Below are 20,518 nucleotides of genomic sequence, written 5' to 3'. Positions count from 1 at the left end.
CTTAAAATTAACAATAACTAATTAATTGTGAAACCATAAACAATAACAATAACTAATTAATTGTTAAACCATGAACAATAACAATAATTAATTAATTGTTAAAATTAACAATAACAACCCACGTGGCCATGTTGATTAGAAAATAAAAATAAAAATAAAAACCCCACCTTAGGCCACCCACCTTTCACTTGTTTAGTTGTTTTGTCTTGTAATTTGAAAAATAATGCACGGCCACATGCTCACAGTCACAGCAAATGCAAGGGAAAGAAACAAAAACTTGACAAAAAAAAAAATTTAAACTTGCAAAATTGAAAAGTGAAAACAATAAAAAGTTGCAGACTTGCAGTCTGCCACTCTCAGTAGTACTCTTGTCTCTTTACCGTGCTAGGCTGCTAGCCATTTCCCAATTAAGTTGAGCAAAGCAAAGCAAGTTAAGCAACCAAACGACCAGGGAACAATTGAAGAAGAGTAATTGAAGTTAGAGTTTCAACATTCAAGAACTTACTGAATCTGCTGCTTCTGCTGGAGCCTGGAGATAAAACAAATTTCTGAGAGGCTGCTGGAAATTAATTCTGATGGTGGCTGTTGTGGTGGGAAATTAGGAACCGGCTGAACTCTGAAGGTTGGGTCAATTTTCAAGTTTGTTTTTCTATTCGGCTGAACTCTGCAGGTTGGCTTATATCTGTTTTTATTAATTGTGCTGTGTTGCGGACCTGTGGTAGCAGATTAGGGTAGCTGGGATAAAGGGCTTTGAATGGGTTAGGGCCAAAATAGATAAATGGGAAGGGCCAAAAAATTTAGGAATAGGCCAAAAGTTTTATTGGATAGGGCCAAAAAATTTAGGAGTAGGGCCCAAATTTTAATTGGAAACGCCCAGAAATTTTTTTTTTTTGTTTTTTGTGAAGGGCCAATTGACTAAAAATAAAATTTTACCTTATTATTATTATTATTATTATTATTTTTGTACATATAAAATTTTTTTCCTGAAAATTTTGGAGAGTGCCCATGCCTATACCGGCTCTCCCCTACGTCCGTTACTGAATCTCTCGCTTGGAAACATGCACAGACAAGTCCATCTAAGTTATAACATATCTCTGTTTAAAAAGAAAAATGTTATAACATATCTATACAGCATATAAAAATGTCATGAATGTTTTTTATCTCTTACTTATTAAGTGAAATTAAGTTTTATAAGTAATTTTATGGAAGATCTAAAATGACTAATCATTATTGGGTGACAGTACAAATGTGAATAGAACTTTTTCGCTAGTCGCAGTACCACACAAGTTGTCTTCATGAAGACTTCTTGACAAAATTTTCTCATAATAGCCTCCAATATGTTGGACGGTGGATCCAAAATTTTTAGTGGTAGTAGCTTTCACGGGCCATGCCTTGCCACCCTTAATGTTTACTATGACGTGTTTAATTCACAGCTTCCATAATTTTATTTTGGTTCGTTTTCTTATCCATTTGCTCCTTTCAACTTTTGAGGCTTTGCTTTTAGCTTTTGTGTTATTTCTTCGTGTTTTTGGAATCATTGACAATTTATTTTGGGTTAAAGCTCATTACTCCTTTTGTGGTTTAACAACAAAAAAAAACCTAATACACTATATAATTAAGATTGAATCAAGCTTTTTGGACTACTTCTACTTTTTTTTCTTTTTCTGTTTTGAGAATAAATATTTAAACATAAGAATATTCAATAACCTAATTAAAAAAAAAAAAAAAAAAAAAAAAAACTAATTAGATTTCAAAGTAGGGTGGGTACGTGTAGTATGAGTGGATCACTTGATAAATCAAAGTCTATAATAAATGGATCACTTGATAAATCACACCATCAAAAAAAAAAAAATTCATAAAAATCACACTATATATATAAGTCTTGATGGAAATAGTTATGACCACCATCAACGAAATTGAGTTAACGCCTAGGCGTTAACTCAATTTCTTTCCTTGGGCTTCTTTCTTCAACATTCCTGGGACCTCCGACATTTTCCCTTTCAGGCGTAAACTCAATTTCTTTCCTTGGGCTTCTTTCTTCAACATTCCTGGAACCTCCGACATTTTCCCTTTCATTTCGTTTGGCTTGAATTTCATTTTTTGTATTAATCCATTCAGGATTTGGCATCTTCCGCGAGAAAAATCTACTACGTTTAGATGGCCGGCGGAAAAGAAATCTGGACTTGTATGATGAGACGATTAAATCAACAAATAGCTCTTTACAATTTAGCAGAGAAAAAAAAGTAATTGGGATAGCTGCCGAAGCGCTTAAAACAACTGGAGTCCATGATGTTCCACGACTATACATCAAAATACAAGCTGCGCTGAAGGCTACTATCATGCCCATAATGGATATGAATAGTGTGGCTAGTGCAAGCAACAACTTTGAAGGAACTGAACCGTAGAAATCCTCTTCTCTGAAATGTGACACGAACATTGACAAGAACAGTAGTATTGAAGCCGAAGAGGAGAATAGTGCAATTGCATCTGATATGAAGAATATCTTAAACCAAGTATTTCTCAAAAAAATAGGAGTGCCTTGTTCTTGATTGTTGCCACCTGGTACAGAGAAGATTGCAGCAAAAACGACAGAGGCAATTAATGTTGCCACGACCATGCAATTGTTTGATGTGCTCTTCATCCACGTTTCAGCTTCTTTTTGCAAATCTTCATGTTTCTCTTTAAATAACTCCTTAGGTGTTAAGCCATTTTTATTCTTCATGTTCATGTATGACAGCGGGACAATCGCTTCTATTTCCTACAGATCAAGTATACATTGACAAGTAACAATTGAACAAATATTATTTATGCAACCAGAAGAAAAAAATAATAATAATATTATTGCTCACCTTAAACCACAACAATTCTCGTTGCATTCTAAATCCTCCTAATACAATATTGACTCGATCAAGAGGAGCCAAATTTCCTGCTAAGTGCAGTATGTTGTCCTTGTTTGTCAAAGTAATAAGGGATGCAAGGCTATACGTGATAGTATCTGTCTCATACATTAGATTGACCACACTTTCTTGTCGATATTTAATAGCAATGTGAAATAAACTCATTTTATCTTCGTCCAATTGCCATAAAAGGTCAGGATAAGAGTGTGTAATTATCTTTAGAAATTCAACATTTCCAACTTTTGCAGCTTCAAAAAGTAAAGTAATATGAGAGTGAACCAAGTATGATGAGGACTGTTCGTCTGGAATTGCAACTTCTTTCCAAAGGGCTTCAACTAATTGATGGGCTAATGTCTTCATCAAAGCTTTGTTACAAGTCCCTTTGAACCCTATAGTTGAGAAAAGAATCTATTAAGAAATCAGAGATGGTTTAGTAATAAAAAAATATTAAATCTATATAGTCATTCCATTATAACAAATTATGTTGAAAACATTATGAAATAAAAATGCAAAGATAACTAATGCATTAAATGCGGCTACTTGTGTCCTAATTATTGGCTTCTTAACATATGTTTTGTTCTTTATGCAATGTTTGTAAAAATAAAAATAAAAAATAAAAAATGTTTGTAAATAATTCGTGTAAAATTGTCATCATGTTGTGATATTTTAATGTAATAAAAGAACTACTCGGAAAATGTATATATATATATATAAAGAAGTTTGGGTTTGAGGCAAACAAACAAGAATTTAAGTATCTTTTCCATGATGATAGTTGACTTTCGCTGCCAATTGCCAAAGGTTTGCTGGCCAACATTTTCAAAGCTCTCCACGCAAATTCAATGTCGCCACTTGCTATTTTCTTATACCTTCTCAAAATTTCCAATGCTATATCTGTTCATAAAAACGGTAGATTAGTTTGACCATATTGCATTTTAGCATTAATTGCAATGTGGTCGCCAATATTGCAAGAGAAGTGGTAAGTACTCCATCCAAGTTGTGTAATTGTCTCACACTCATCAAACAAAGTTATAGTAAGATATAGTGCTTACCATACATATCATTGTAACTAGTACACTCAAGGAGCTCAATGTGTTTATCAGGAGTCAACTGCTCAAGAGGAGTCTGAGAGAATAGATACGAGACCATGTCTGTATGTCCTACATATGCTGCAACGTTCAATGGTATGTCTCCATTGCTATCAGAGATCAATAGCAGTGTTTGATTCCTTGTCACCAGCAGCTCAGCAATTCTGACGATTCCTGATTGAGCAGCTAAGTGAAGGGCCGTAAATCCATTAATGGTCGTTAATGCCATGTCCTCCGAAGTCATGACATTCGACAATTTTTCTACGAAAGTGGTCTGTTTTGCAATCACCGCAACGTGAAGTGCGGTCGCTCTCTCTTTTGTTATGGGAACTCCAACACAGTGTGGGTTCTTGTCAAGAAATTCCTTAGCAGTCGGCCAATCACCTTTGATGGCAGCTCGAAGGAGGGGACCACACAGGTCACGGTATTCATCTAGCGTTCTTTCCCCTGGAATTTTGTTTTTTCACAAAAAAAAAAAATAATAATAATAAAAAAAAAAATAAAGTATTAATAAAAACTTTTGGTGAAAAATCATGACACTTGGATGCATGCTAAGATGTTGGAAGAATTAATTTATCTTATGACTTATGTATATGCAGCAAGTGAAATTTTGTCTTCTTCTTCTTTCTTTTTCTTTTGCATGTGACCATGTGTCTGGAATTGTTGTTTGGTTAAACTTTAATTAACGCATCTAACTTTCATTAGATTTGCAATTATTTTTCTAAAGTTTAAAAACTATCAATTTAGCGTATCAAACTTTTAATTTTTTATAATGTCCCCCTCAAATTAGTGTTGGGGTTAAATCAGAGTGAAATGACTCTTATATCCCTGTAAAATTTATAATATTACAACCACAATCAAGCCTAGGTGGTTAGACTAGTGTTTCTCAATTTTTACTTTACAAAATATAGGGGTAATTTGGTAATTTTCACGTAATCAGTTAGAATTTAAGAAAAAGTGTTAATGAAAATAAGACATTGAAAGTTTATGAAATTTGAAAAGGTAATTGTAAATGTGATGAAAGTTAAAGGGAGATGGTGAATTTTTCACTAATTCTTTTGCTTCATTATTTGTTATTATTGTTTTGGCCTAAGATAAATCAACATTGGTGCATCCAGATATATGCAGAAGGCTCACTAGGGCCTGGCTTCTCTTCATGGGTCTCCACCATTTTTCCCTTTGATGTCCCAGCACTTGGCTTCTCTAATGACGAAAGTTCTTCTGCGTCCGAGTGATCACTAGCATCTCCGGCATCTGGTCGTTGGTAAGAAGTCGACCCCTCATCAAACTGTGTAGGAAACGATGTAACGGAGGATGATCCTTCTTCATGGATTTCACCTTTGCCAACAACCGTATACTTTGTCAGAAGAATACGACGTTGTAAGAAATGAAAGAATAGAGGAGAATCTTTGTTTATCGTTACCTTGTCCAGAAGAATTCCTTGCCATTCCCACCTTCGCCTCTTCTCTTCCATTCGGAGGAATGTCGATAGTATATTCTTCCATTTTTCTTTTCTGGTTTTATAACAATAAATCTGATAAAAAAAAAAATTGACAAATTAACATTTTCCGATAAGTTATGGTATTGAGATATCTACAAGTTCAAGATTTTACAGAGAGAGAGAGAGAGAGAGAGAGAGAGAGAGAGAGAGAGAGAGAGAGAGAGCTAGGAAAGATTCTTAAGTAAATGCATTTTGTAATTTTTTTAATTTTTCTTGCTCATTTCAACTTTTCTTCCTCAAATTTTGGGACATAACTATAAATTTAACTTTAGAGGTATGATGCTAATTGGTTAGTGTTAGAAAAATGAAACAATATGCTGATAAAAAAGTAAGAAAAAAAGGGATCTATAAGAGTCGCATTCTTGTAGCTCTGATAATAATTGGGTCATGCTCAAACATGCAGTTGCGGGAAAATGTCAGACCACGTAAAAACCGGCCACACAAAGATTAGAAACATAAATAAATTTGAACTTTGGACAAGAAGGACACCCATCCAAGTTCCTTACCAGCTAATTAACAAAAGAAACCAAATCAGCAGTGAGAGGTTGTTTTAAAGAAAGAGTCAAAGTAAAGAAAGAGTCACTCATCTAGCCTGTTTACATCTGAGGAGGTTGTAGTCTATATAAGCAGAAGGAAGTTCAAGTTCATGCATTTATAGGAACTCTCTGCTTTGCATACACACCCACTGCCCGGTCCACTTTCGTTTGAAGTTCTCTCTGAAGGGCTAAAAAAACAAGATTTTGATCATAGGATCGAGGGACCACATACTTTGAAAAGAAAAATATACTTTTTATTTTTATATATAAAAAAATCATTGTTACTTTTGGTTTGTTATTTATTTATTTAATGAATCATCATAATTAAGTTGAGTTTTGCTCTTTGGCTTTTGCGATAGTGCATTTTTCTTTTTTGTCTTATATTAAGATGTTCATCATTTTGTGACAAGTTAAAGAACCAAGTGAATTATGAAAAGGGTGATCAAAAGATAAGGATGACTGAAGGAGGGGTTATATTCCGCGACCAAGTACTGGACGTGCTATTAATGGATCGTGAAAAGAATTGTGAAAGGAATTTTAGATGGAGTGAAAAGAATTGGAGGGATCGAGATGGACAACTAAAGTTTAGCTAATAAGCAGTACTACATATTCTGTTTTTAATAAATATTAATGTTTTCAAACTTGGGGGAATGTCAGTTTCAAGTATGATCAGCAAACGTTTGAATTTTATAACATTTTCATAGCTAGGCTCAATTAAATCAAAATTCAATAGTTATAGCATTTATAACTTATTAATCACTAAAATGATGACTTATCGTTTTTAAGCCGTCACAAAGCTTGCTTTGTTTGATAAAGGTTGTCAGCAACAACTTGAGTGTCGTCGTTGATATTTTCTTATTAGCGACAAATTATTGTATTGTCGCTAATAATGTTAGTGGTTGTCACTAATATTGTTAGTAGAGGTGTGAGTTCCGAAATGCAATGATTTCACCTTCTAGCTCATTTTAACGTAAGAGGTTTATCATTAAAAAATAAAAATAAAAAAATCCTTGCATAATGCATATGTATGAGACTGTTAATTAAACTTAGTTCGCTGAGCTTTTATTTTCTTAGCTCTCTTTTGCATATCCTGTGTTGAAAGTTGTCCATTTTGTCTAAATATTTTATATTTTCTAAATTATGTTTATTAATATCTTTTTTAATAAGTTATTTCTTTTTATATTAGAATATTTTTATTCTCCATTATTATATTTCATTGTAAGGTTTATTCTCTTCCTTAATTAGTTTAGGTCTACTTTAGGTTATTTGGTCACTACTTAGAGCATCTCCAGCAGAGTAGCTAAATGGCTCATAATAGGTATATTTAGCTATTATAAGCACTTTTTCGTTTCCAATAGATTAGCTCCGGAATAGGTAAACTACATATTTAGCTACAGTGAATAGCTACTTATTGCTATTCATTGTAGCACAATGTTCAAATTTTTTAATATTTTTTTCTCTCTTCTCTCTCCCTCAATTTTTTAATATGTTCAAATTTTTTAATATTGAGGAATCAGATGAAAGGGAGTTTTGATGGTCAACCTTGCAGGGTTTGGCTTCGACCATATTTATATAACAATGCTCACTATTATATATAATTGATCTAAAACCTTAAAAGTCAGTCCTGTATCTTTTGAAGATTGTTTCCTTCTCAAAGAGATGTTTTTAAAAATAATAAAAAATTACTGTTATTGTGTGAACGTACTCATGTTATGGTTTCTAGGTAGTATGAAAGTGACTATAGAAGTCTTCACATGCATATGGTTTAAATATATATGGATATGCAATGAGAAGAATATTTCAACCACCCAAAAGTATATGATATATAATTTCGTTTTCTATTATTAACTGATTATAGAGGTATCACATCCGGATTACTCATAGGCAATGATAACGATTATTTTTCAAAGCATTAGGACATACCCTCCATTCTTGACTGTGTATGAATCACAGAGAAAAGGATCTATATATTGAGGATGGTTGAGAGAGAGAGATTATTGTGGACAAAACGAGTGGGCAGAAATAATTGAGGAAATAAATGTGTTTTCATTAGTGTGAAATGAATCAAAGCCCAGCTAGCGTTGAAAGAAGGAGCCAGCAGCTTGAGGCCTACTCCAATTATTAACATAAGAAAATAAAACAAAAAAGAAGGAAAAAAGACAACTTTTTGTTGAAGCCCGAATTTAGACCAGCTGCGTGCAAAGCCAAAGGAAATAATTGCTTTTGGGAATATGAAAAAAGTTAGCAAGTAAAAGCTAGCAGCCCGTGAATACAGAAGAGAGAAGAAGAAAAGTAACAAAAGTCAACAAAAGACGAGAGAAGAAAAATGCGATAAATAGGGGATCCGATTTCAACTCACCATGTCGGTGAAAGACAATATTCACATGCTAAGCTCACATCCTTTAGAACCAAGTTATCATTCGATCAAAATTTAATAATAATTAATCATAAAGTCAACGATAATTTTAAAATCTTGTACGTAGGTACAATAATGCATGCAAACAGTTGAGAAATGCACAAGGGGGTAAAGGGTAATCAAACCTGTCAAAAAATATGGGTAAATTGTAAAGAAAATGTTGGAACTTAATTAGGATCGTCTATATTAAATTATCATTTATTTTAAAAAAATTTAAATGATAAAAAATAATAATAAAATTATGGTACTTTTGTACATAGAATGGCTATTATTCTTGTAGAAAAAAACATACAAATTTTATTAGGAATGGAAGAATGTTGAATAATATAGCCTTAGTGTTAGAGTATATATGATAAGGCTCTAACACATGAAATAGCTACTCCTATTGCTTATGAGGGAATGACTTTCTTATATTGAAGAATAACTATTTCAAGGCTATTTAATTTCATTTTTTTTTTTCATTTTGAATAAAAATTATTCATATAAGAAAAATTATTGAAATATAATTAAATGTTCTTAATTAAGCTAATTTAATGACCTGTTCACTCTTAAAAAATTGGTAAAAAAAATTATGCTTTAAAAAACTAATTTACTCTTTAAAAAAAAATAAATTCACGCCACATGTCGCAATTTTAGACGGGTTATATATATTCATATTGAATATGAAACGGCTGGCAAAGTCGAAGTTTGTCACTTGTCCCAATTTCTCTTTTTAAAAGGTAAAGTTGGTTAATTATATTAGGTGAAACCCACTTGTCTCACTTTATTTTTTTTTCTTTTTGTAGTGATAATCATAACACCAACATGAGTGAACAGTTACTTACGCTGGTGTATTTTATAATATTATTTTTTTAATATTACTGTTCAATTTTTTTTTTAATAATATTATAATACACCAGCGTAAGTGACCGTTCACTCACGCTAGTATTATGATTATCACTACTCACGCTAGTATTATGATTATCACTACTCTTTTTTTCTTTTTTTTTTAATTACTTTTATCAACTTTAAAGTCAGTCAATTAAATATATCTTTTGAACTTTTGTTTCCTTCTCAAAAGAAATGTTTTAAAAATAGTATGCTTTCATTTCAAATAGACACGACGTTTGAGCATGTGAGCATGTGAGGACTTGGCGAGTTTTGCTTTTTCGCTTTTGCGATGAATCATCATAATTAAGACGTTTTATAGACGTTTGAGCATGTGAGCATGTGTATTTTTCTTTATTTGTTTTATATTAAGACGTTCATCATTTTGTGACAAGTTAAAGAAGCAAGTGAATTTTGAAAAGAGTGATCAAAGATAAGGATGCCTGAACGAGGGGTTATATTCCGCGACCAAAGTGGGCGTGCTAATCATGGATCGTGAAAAGAATTGTGAAAGGAATAAGTGGATGGCCCGCTTCTCGCAAAGGAGACGTTTTTGAAAACAACTTCAGATTTACACTTTAGTTGATTTGATTTGATTGCCTTTGCTTTGGCCGATTGTAGGGTTGGTTGGTTTCCTGCAGGACTTTGTAAGCACTTGGATCCAAACGCTGAAGATTTGATTATGAAACACCTTCGCACTTCAATGGCAGATTCCAGGAAATTAGACAATTTACTTTTAGTTTCAGATGCGCGCAGCCCATTTGGTTTGATTGTTCGTTTGTGAAGTGATAGGAACCCACCATAAATTCAACAGAAATAGGTAGATAAATGATAGATAATGAACTCTACTTAACGGTTGGAGACAAACCACATGGGCGCAGCCCATGTGGTTTGATTGTTCAAACAACAAGGAAGGATCGATCCTATGATAGTAATTATTTGGAATAATTCAACTTCCCCACATTTCAATTATTTGGAATCATTTTCTTACTTAATTACCACCATATATTTTAAAGTTTCGTTGTCAATTTGTCCCATCAATTATGTTGGATAAAAACAATATATATATATATATATATATATATATATATATATATATATATAATGACTAAATTGGTTATTTATGTGAAAAATTGGTCTGGAATATTAAAAAAACAAATGATTCTCAAATATTACAGAGGGTATTATCCAAGTGACAATTAATTGGAAAGAGTCGAGTATTGTTTTTTAAAGTCTAAAGTATTTATGTTACAATTTAATAAAATTTAATTATTATTTAAAACATGTAAATATACATAAGTTGTGTAATTTATAATTTATGAAAAAGTCCATATACCCCACTCATACTATCATTTAATTAATAATGTTGCCCTCCAAACTTTTAACTTGACGGTCTCTTTCAAACTATCAAAATATTGTCAATGTTCTCTCAAGGCAAGCAAAAAGACAAAAATGACCCTATATATTTTTCGATAAGACAAAAAATATCTTATAAATTTCAAAAATGAAAAAATATATATATATTTTTTCACTTTTTTAAAGAATGTAAATTTATTTTTTAAAAATAAAAACGAAAAAAGGAAATTTTTTTATTTTTTAAATGAAAATTATTAATTTTTATAAAACGGAAATTTGCACTAAAAACACGAAATTTATAAAACAAAAGTTTTTTTTTTTTCAAACGAAATTTTTTAAATTTTTATGAAAAACAAAATTTTATTTGGGTTTCAACTTTGAAGATAAAATTGTACGTATATGAAGATTATGAGTCAATAATTCAAAGAGTCATTGAGAATATATTTTACTTGTGGTTGTCATAATGAAAGCATTGATGACTTTTCATGCACATGTCCAATTTCTTGACTGACCAAAAATAAATCCAAGAAAATAAAGGAGATATATGTAACATTTGCTATAAATCCAACAAAAGTTTGAAAGTTTGTAATCTGAATCCAAAGAATCCAGCATTTGCAAATTGCCTCTTAAATTCCACATGATGTCAATAATTTCCAAGTGACAATTATCCTAAGTTTATCATGTCAAAGAATCCACCATTTGCAAATTGCCTCTTAAATTCAACATGATGTCAATAATTTCCAAGTGACAATTATCCTAAGTTTATCATGTCAAAGAATCCACCATTTGCAAATTGCCTCTTAAATTCCACATGATGTCAATAATTTCCAAGTGACAATTATCCTAAGTTTATCATGTAGCTAAGTTTTTATTTACCGACTAACAATAAATCCAATAAATCCAAGTCCTCTTCATGCAAATTGCTTCTTAAATTCCACATGGATCACATGATGTCAATTTTTTTTTTTTTTTTGCAATGGAATTTCTGGATATCCACTCTCTTCATTCATTCACAATAAATATAATCCAAAAGAAAATCCACTTTGGGAAATAAAGAAGATGTAATTGCCGGCTACTTTGGGATTGAAAGTTTATCTCAATGCAAAGACTTCACACTTGAAGTTATTTACACGCAAATTGCATGTACGTTTCACATAAAATGACAGAATTTTCGTTCAAATTGCAATTAATTGTACGAATTTTCGTTCAAACAACAAGTAAGGATCAATCCTATGATAGCAATTATTTGGAATAATTCAACTTCCCCACATTTCAATTATTTGGAATCATTTTCTTACTTAATTACCACCATATATTTTAAAGTTTCGTTGTCAATTTGTCCCATCAATTATGTTGGATAAAAACAATATATATATATAATGACTAAATTGGTTATTTATATGAAAAATTGGTCTGGAATATTAAAAAAACAAATGATTCTCAAATATTACAGAGAGTATATATAATGACTAAATTGGTTATTTATGTGAAAAATTGGTCTGGAATATTAAAAAAACAAATGATTCTCAAATATTACAGAGGGTATTATCAGAGTGACAATTAATTGGAAAGAGTCGAGTATTGTTTTTTAAAGTCTAAAGTATTTATGTTACAATTTAATAAAATTTAATTATTATTTAAAACATGAAAATATACATAAGTTGTGTAATTTATAATTTATGAAAAAGTCCATATACCCCCCTCATACTATCATTTAATTAATAATGTTGCCCTCCAAGCTTTTAACTTGACCGTCTCTTTCAAATTATCAAAATACCTATGAATATCAAACTGGTCAGTCCGTCCATACAGGGAAAAGAGTCTTCGAACCAGCAATCACGATCCATTTTAGGTTCTATTGAATCATTATCTGATCTTGCTTGCTCTTCTTTTGTTACCTGGAGGAGACGTATTGAACCGTCTCGCTCTTGGACCTTGGACAATTCGGAATATGATCAACGAACCCTGATAAAAGCTCGAGGATGAGTTGTTTTGAGCTTTCTTTACTAGACGTCCCGCAGAATATGATAGAATGACTTGTCTTGGAATAGGCGTTGACTTAGTTGAGTAGAGTATGATTGGATCCCTTCCGATCGGTCCAGCACGGATTGATTGGTAGCATATTTTCAAAATAGGATCCCCTTCCCGTAGACTAACCGGAAGACAACCGGTCTAGCTATGAGGGAAACTAATGGACCGGGAATTCCGAGGACCTTTAGTACTGAAACTCTTATTAAGCTGACTAAGAACTTTTGAACTAATAGACCGGGAATTCCGAGGACCTTTAGTACTAACAAAAAAAAAAAGAAAAAAAAAATCCAAACGATGGCCAATTTTTTTTTTTTTTTTAAATCAATTTTATAAGAAAAAAATTAAAAAAATTTCGATTTTTTTTTTTATTTATAAAAATTGAAAATTTTCGTTTTTTTTTTTTAATTTTTATTTTTTAATTTTATTTAAATAAAAATTTACGTTTAAAAAAATAAAATTTTCGTTTAATAAAATGAAATTTTTTGTTTTTTAAAACTAAATAAAAAAATTAGTTTTTTTTTTTAAGAATAAAAATTTCCGTTTAAAAAAAAATAAAAAAATTTTGTTTAAAATTTTTTTTTTTTTTTAATATTATCTTTCAATTAAAATTTTTTGTTTTTTAAAAAATCAATTTTTTTTTTGACTTTATAGGGGTATTTTTGTCTTATTGAGAAATCTATAGGGGCATTTTTGTCCTATGGCTAGTCTTGGGGGGGACATTGTCACAATTGAAAGTTTAGGGGGGACATTGTCAATTGAGTGGTAGTTTGAGGGGGGTATGTGGACTTTACCCAAAAATAAATGAGGGGGAAGAATAAAAAGATGAAAAAAGTGGAGGGAAAATAAGAAGAGGAAAAAATTTCAAAATTTCGGTCTTTTTTTTTTTTTTTTTTCTTTTTCTGACGTGCAAGTATTTAGCACGTCAGAAAATTCTGACGTGCTATTTTTTAGCACGTCAGAAAATGCTGACGTGGCAAAAAATATGCACTGTTTGCCACGTCAGAAAATACCAATTTTTTTGTAGTGACCCCCCTTGTCAGTTGCGGCTTGGTCCTTCACCGGATTCTTTTAGCGGATTGTCTCTGTTCTCCAGTATTTCTTCAGCCGTCACTTTAAGCCTTTCTTGTCTTTCTTGTGAGTGAATCTTGGCACAATGTGGTTTGGCCATTCACAGGATTTTTAACGATTAGTTTCCTTTCTCTGGCCTCATTGTCAATTTCGGCTTGACACTTCACCGGATTCTTTTAGCAGCATGTCTTCGTTCTTTGGTGTTTCTCCAGCCATCACTTTCAGCCTTTCTCGCCGGCATTGCCTTTATCCAACCATCGACTTTAGATGCCTTTAAGCTTGAGTTTGAAGGGGATGTTGAAATATTTTATATTTTCTAAATTAGGTTTATTAATATTTTTCTTAACAAGTTATTTTTCTTTATGTTAGAATATTTTTATTCTCCGTTATTATATTTCTTTGTAAGGTTTATTTGCTCTCTTAATTAGTTTAAGTCTACTTTAGGGTTTCTTAGTCACTACTCATTGTCTCTCTATAAATAGAGAGTTATGTAATATTGTTTAATATATTGAAGATACAAAATGTAGCCCATACGTCTCTCTCCGCGTCCGCTCTCTTTTCTTTCTCTTTCTTATTTTATTATTTTATATTTTAATTTATATTTCAACACATTCAATGAGGTTTTTTATGCAACAACCAGCAAGAGGCCGTGGCTTGGCCACCCCTTGGTTTTTTCTTTCTCTAATTTTTTTTTTTTTTTTTTTTAAGCTTTTGTCTTAGTTTTTTTTTTTTTTAGAATTTTATGAAGTATATTTTCGTTATTTGAGAAACATTGACAATTTTTGTTACTTTGAAAGAAATATTGTCCCAATTAAAAGTTTGACAAAACATTATCAATTGAATGATAATTTAAAAGGGTATATACACTTTTTTCAAAAAAAAAAAAAAAATTAATCGTTGATTGACACTATCACGTGAGTAGGATAGGATAGTAAGGGATTAAAAATTTAATTTTTATCATTACTCTTAAAATTATCCTCTCAAAAGGTCACTCACGATTTAAGGTCTTTAATTACCGGATGAAAAATAGGATCATTAATTCTTCTCAAATTATCACATATATATATAAACTCTCACCCTCTTAAAAGTACATTAATATTGCGACATGTGACATGAACTACAACAACTAATGTTATATTTATCCCTAAAATAAACGTTCAACAACTTTTCTTCCAACATTACGTAAGTGCTTCCGTGGGTGCTTCACATCACCTATCAAGTCATGCGTATATGAGTCTGTGGGTGGATCGCAATAGATCCAAGAATGAACAATCAAACGATAAATACTGGGCCGTCCATGTTGTCAAATGTTTGACGATGGATCCAAACATTTTAGCTGCAGTAGCTTTCAAGGGCCATGCGATGCCACCTTTAACTTTAATAATGTCTGAAAAGTAGGTACTACTTTCACATGTTTCACAGCTTCAATAATTCAAATTCTGAGGACGAGAAAGACTCAGCTCCTTCTTCCGATTCTTTTGCTTATCCATTTGCTCATTCCCTAACTTTGGCAACTTATTTGCTTTAATTAGCTTTTATAATATTTCTTATTATATTTGGAAACAATTTTATTTTGAGCTGCTAGCTATCGGTCCTAGTGTTTCCATTAAAGGTGGGTATCGACAAAATCGGTGGCGGTAAGAGATTGTTTGTCCATCGCTCCCCGGCTTAATTTAGTATTTTCACCAACTTTATCTAGTTAATCAAATCTAACCAATTCAACACTTTAGCCTGAATTACAGAATTAATTTTATATATATATATTTTTTGAAACCAAAGATATAAAAGCTTGCAGTCGATCTGGTATTAATGAAAGTTTAAGAAGATTATATATTTTGAGTAAACAAAAAGGCTAAGACACCAAAAACAAATTTTTATTGTGAAAGCAAATAAAATATAAGATCTCATATATATATATATGTCATCTGGTGTAAGGCAACCCCAAGGTTTGGTCTTGGCTCATCCAAAAATTTGTTTGGTAAAGTCTGGAGACTTTGAAAACTAAACAAGATGTCATTTGTCAAATTTAAAGCTATGTTGATTTTATGCGCCTAAAGACAAGGTTTATGAGCAGTAAGACTAGGCCGGTCATCACTAGCCGGCCATGATGAGGCCCACACATCAAACTGTGTTCTTCTCTGATTATGGAAACGATGTAGAAAATTTGGCCTAACTTTTGTTCTATCTTACAAGAACAGCTATGCCGATTTTTTTTTTTTTTTTTTTTTTGAGTAGTTAATTAATGTAATATGTTTTTAAATTCTAAATATTGTCTTTATATATTTTTAGAAAGTAATTGTTAGATCGGATATTTGACCATCTCATCTGAAAATCAATTGATGTCCAATAAGGAAAGCCAAATTCTTTTATGGCATTCAAAATCACACCCTACAAGGTATCTAAGAGCCATCCAAGTGAGCAGAACAGCGATATTGTTGAATCTCAACAGTAATAAATTATAAAAAAATAATATCGTACACTTAATTTTTGAACTTAATGAAATCACATATAAGAAAAATTATTGAAATATAATTAAATGCTCTTAATTAAGCTAATTTAATGACCGGTTCACTCTTAAAAAATTGATTAAAAAATTATGCTTTAAAAAACTAATTTACTCTTTAAAAAAAAAAATCACGCTACATGTCATAATTTTAGATGGGTTATATATATTCATATTGAATATGAAACCACGGGCAAAGTCGAAGTTTTTCCCTTGTCCCAATTTCTATTTTAAAAGGTAAAGTTGGTTAATTAGGTGAAACCCACTTGTCTCACTTTATTTATTTATTTTTTTTGTAGTAATAATCATAACACTAATGTGAGTGAACAGTCACTTACACTGATGTATTTTATAATATTATTTTTTAATATTACTGTTTAAATTTTTTTTAATAATATAATAATATTATAATACATATGAGTAAGTGACTGTTCACTAATCATTACTTTATTTATTTTTATTTATTATTAATTACTTTTATCAACTTTTAGAGTCAGTCAATTAAATATATCTTTTGAACTTTTGTTTCCTTCTCAAAAGAAATGTTTTAAAAATTGTATATGCTTTCATTTCAAATGGACACGACGTTTATGCATGCATGTGAGGACTTGAAAAGATTCATGAATGTATCTACCAAACGCAGCTACAGTAGACTGTTGGATGACATTGAAATCATGACGCATCTAATTTGACTGACCTCGTCAATATGAAACGGCCTACAAAGTCGTCGAAATTTGTCTCTTGTCCCAATTTCTCTTTTCAAAAGGTTAAGTTGAATAATCAGGTGAAACCCACGTGTCTCACTTTCTCTTTTTTTTTTTTTTTTTTTTTTGATAATTCATAGTTGCTTATATTGATCAAACATGAAGAGTACAATACTGGTAAAAAACATCCATTCAACAAGCCTCAATTTCTCCCTAGTGGCCTCGACAAACAACAAGTAGCGCCACCACAAAGGCTACACCCCCCATTGTCCCCACTAGTTTCTGTGAAGTCATGGCAGAATGGGTTTCACAGTATACATGATCGAACTTAAAAAACTAACATACACCGTTCCAAGCAAATAATATCTCTAAGACACTCAGGCTGTTCATTCATCCAAGAATGATCGGACCCAGTAGAAGCGGCGAGCCGGGCAAAAAGATGAGCTGCTCTATTCCCTTCAAGACCCACAAATGTAAACTGCCATTGAGAAATCCCTTGTAGTTCATGCCGAATATCGTCCACAATATGACCCAGAGGACTAAAGTCACGATTCACCGAGTTTATAGCCTCAACGACCCCTTTCGCATCTCCTTCGAAATGGACCCTTGCTAGACCCAGGTTGCTGCAAAGTTGGACAGCCAATAGTGCCCCTGTAATTTCTGCCCCCGCCGGAGTCAATAAACCTTGCCTGGAAATGCACTTCGCTGCCACCAAATGCCCCTGGCAGTCCCGAATGACTATCCCAAAGCCCATGGATTCCTGGGAACGATTACAACCTGCATCCCAATTGGCTTTGAGCCAACCCGTTGATGGAGCCTCCCAGTGGCTTTGCTGGTGGACCGAAACTGAAGGGACTTGTGTATTCAGCCCATTTGCCGTCTGGAACTCAGTGAGAGCACTGTGGGTCAGCTTCAAAAGCACTGATGGAGGGGTAAATGAGCCCCCATGCACTACGTCATTTCTCCGCATCCAAATTCTTCGAGCCAGCCCCACAAATTCCCGTACTTCCTCTGGAGAGCACTTACCAAAGACTCCCTCAACCACCTGAATGAAATGAGGTCCCAAGAAAGCACTCTTCTGGAGCTTTATATTGCCCATGCTCCAAACGTCCATAGCAGAGGGGCATTGCCAAAGAATGTGAAAAACCGATTCCTCCTCTTGCCCACAGATTGGACATAGAGGGTCTTGTATAGCCTCTTATATAAGTTGGCTCGTGTGGGAAGAATTTCATGACAAGCTCTCCATAAAAAGTTTTTCTCCGCATTTGGTACGTGCAATGCCCATAAGGCTTTCCAGACTGCCGACAATGAAGTCCCATAAGAACTGCCAGGTTCACGACATAGCAGTAATTCCTGTTGAATGTGATAGGCACTCCTTACAGAAAAAATTCCATTCTTGGTACCCCTCCAAATCTGAATATCATCTTGGTTGTTACAGCTTAGGGGAAGGGACTTGATCCTCTGGATGTCCTCACAGTGGAATAAAGTATCTAAAAGTTGGGGCTTCCACCATCTTGTGTCTTCATCAATCAATTGACTAACTGTGGCATCCTCACCTAACATAAGAGGGGGAGAAAGAATACAGCCACTTTGGGTTGTGGGGACCCATTTATCTTTCCAAATCCGGATTTGATTCCCATTCCCGACCCGCCATATCAAACCTTCCTTGAGTAAATCACAGGAACTTAGGATACTCCGCCAAGCATACGACGTGCGTTTTCCCAAAGTTGCTTCAAGAATATTGGAATCCGAAAAATATTTAGCCTTCATAATTTGACCCACCAGACTATCGGGTTGTCGCCAAAGCCTCCAACATTGCTTTGCCAACAAAGCTTTGTTAAAACTTTGAAAATCGCGGAAACCCATACCTCCCGAATTTTTTGAGCGGCCCATTTTTTCCCAACTCAGCCAGTGCACACATGACCCATTTGTTTGGTTGCCCCACCAAAATTTCTTGATAAGTGAATTGAGCTCCAGACAAAGCCCTTTAGGGAGCAAGAAGACACTCATACAGTAAGATGGGATCGCTTGGATTACTGCCTGGAGTAAAATTTCCTTACCCGCTTGGGAAAGAAATTTCAGCTTCCAATCTTGTAATCTCTTCCAAACTCTATCAATTATACCCCTGAAAGAAGCCGTGCGGGATTTTCCAACCATAGCAGGGAGACCCAGATAAGCATCAAAAAGCTGAGAGACAGGAATCCCTGAAAGTGCAAGAATCGCTTCTCTATCCACCACAGGAGTATTGGAACTAAAGTAGATGGATGTCTTATGATTGTTCAATCGTTGTCCCGAGGCCTTCTCATAAACTTTGAGTACATTCGACATGGAATTCCATTGCTCTATAGTGGCCCTGCAAAAGAGCAAGCTATCATCCGCAAAAAAGAGATGGCTTAACCGAGGACCCCTTCTAGAGGTGGGGACCCCCGTCAAGACCCCTTCTCCATTTGCTTGGTACAATAAAGCACTAAGTGCTTCTGCGCATAACAGAAACAAGTATGGGGAAATCGGATCACCCTGTCTTAATCCCCTCTCTGGGATAACTTGACCACAAGGAATACCATTAATCACAATTGCATAAGAAACAGTAGTCACACACATCATCATGAGATGAATCCATTTAGGAGCAAAACCCATACGTCTCATAATGGACTCAAGAAAGTTCCACTCTACCCGGTCAAACGCTTTACTCATATCTAGCTTCACTGCCATAAAGCCTTTTTTACCTTTCAAACGTGAGTGCATTGTATGCAAAGTTTCATACGCCGCCAACACGTTGTCAGTAATGAGTCTACCAGGGATAAAAACGCTCTGAGCCGGGGAAATTAAAAGATGGAGCACTTTTTTGAGCCTATTTGCCAACACTTTTGAGATCAGCTTGTAAAGCACATTACATAAACTAATAGGTCTGAATTCACTGACACTAGTAGGATTTTTCACCTTAGGAATTAAAGCAATATTGGTATTATTGAGTGAAGGAGGCATAATACCCGAGTTGAGAATACCCAAAATTGCTTGGCTAATATCTCTCCCACTATTCCCCAGTTTTTTTGGAAAAAACCAGCAGTAAATCCGTCCGGGCCTGGTGCCTTTAGAGGGGCCATTTGCTGGAGCGCCCTATGAACCTCCTCACCAACAAACGGTTTGAGCAATTCTTCATTCATCCCATCCGTTACCCGTTTAGTGAGCGGGTGTAGGCAAGCGTCTATATCACTTGCATGGTCCGAAGTGAACAAACCAGCAAAATATTTTATAAAAGCATTTGTTACCTCTTCCTTAGTCACACAGTCCCTATCATCTCCGTCTTTTATCTGCAGAATCTGATTAGATTTTCGCCGAAAATTTGCGCAGGCATGATAAAATTTCGTGTTGCGATCTCCATATAGCAACCAATCTGTTTTTGCACGTTGCTTCCATATCAGGTCTTGCTTATCCAGAAGGGCTTGCAGTTCGGCTTTGGAGTCTTTTAGTTGGTTTCCCACCGCTTCACTGTGTTTGTCTTGTAGAGAGAGTATTCGGTTTTGAAGGCTTTTGATATTACCATGCAAGTTCCC

The 20,518-nt window shown here is 33.6% G+C and overlaps 1 protein-coding gene and 1 long non-coding RNA gene across 2 annotated transcripts; both read right to left on the bottom strand.

Annotated features, from left to right (window-relative positions):
• Nucleotides 1-1,921: 1,921 nt before the first annotated feature.
• On the bottom strand, nt 1,922-4,436 carry LOC132169269 (uncharacterized; the record flags this gene model as incomplete). Its single annotated transcript, XM_088513787.1, has 4 exons — nt 1,922-2,758; nt 2,850-3,286; nt 3,639-3,788; nt 3,947-4,436. Coding segments are annotated over 4 exons (1,914 nt in total), but the record flags the coding sequence as incomplete, so codon positions are not given.
• Nucleotides 4,437-5,120: 684 nt separating this feature from the next.
• On the bottom strand, nt 5,121-6,159 carry LOC148588008 (uncharacterized). Its single transcript, XR_015909754.1, has 3 exons — nt 5,990-6,159; nt 5,406-5,516; nt 5,121-5,320 (listed from the first exon to the last, which is right to left on the bottom strand). It is a non-coding gene; the product is annotated as an uncharacterized LOC148588008 (long non-coding RNA).
• Nucleotides 6,160-20,518: the final 14,359 nt, after the last annotated feature.

The sequence above is a fragment of the Corylus avellana genome, chromosome 1 (assembly GCF_965113065.1).
Source record: "Corylus avellana chromosome 1, dhCorAvel1.hap1.2, whole genome shotgun sequence".
NCBI lineage: Eukaryota > Viridiplantae > Streptophyta > Magnoliopsida > Fagales > Betulaceae > Corylus > Corylus avellana.
This window is presented reverse-complemented; position numbering and strand designations above follow the sequence as displayed.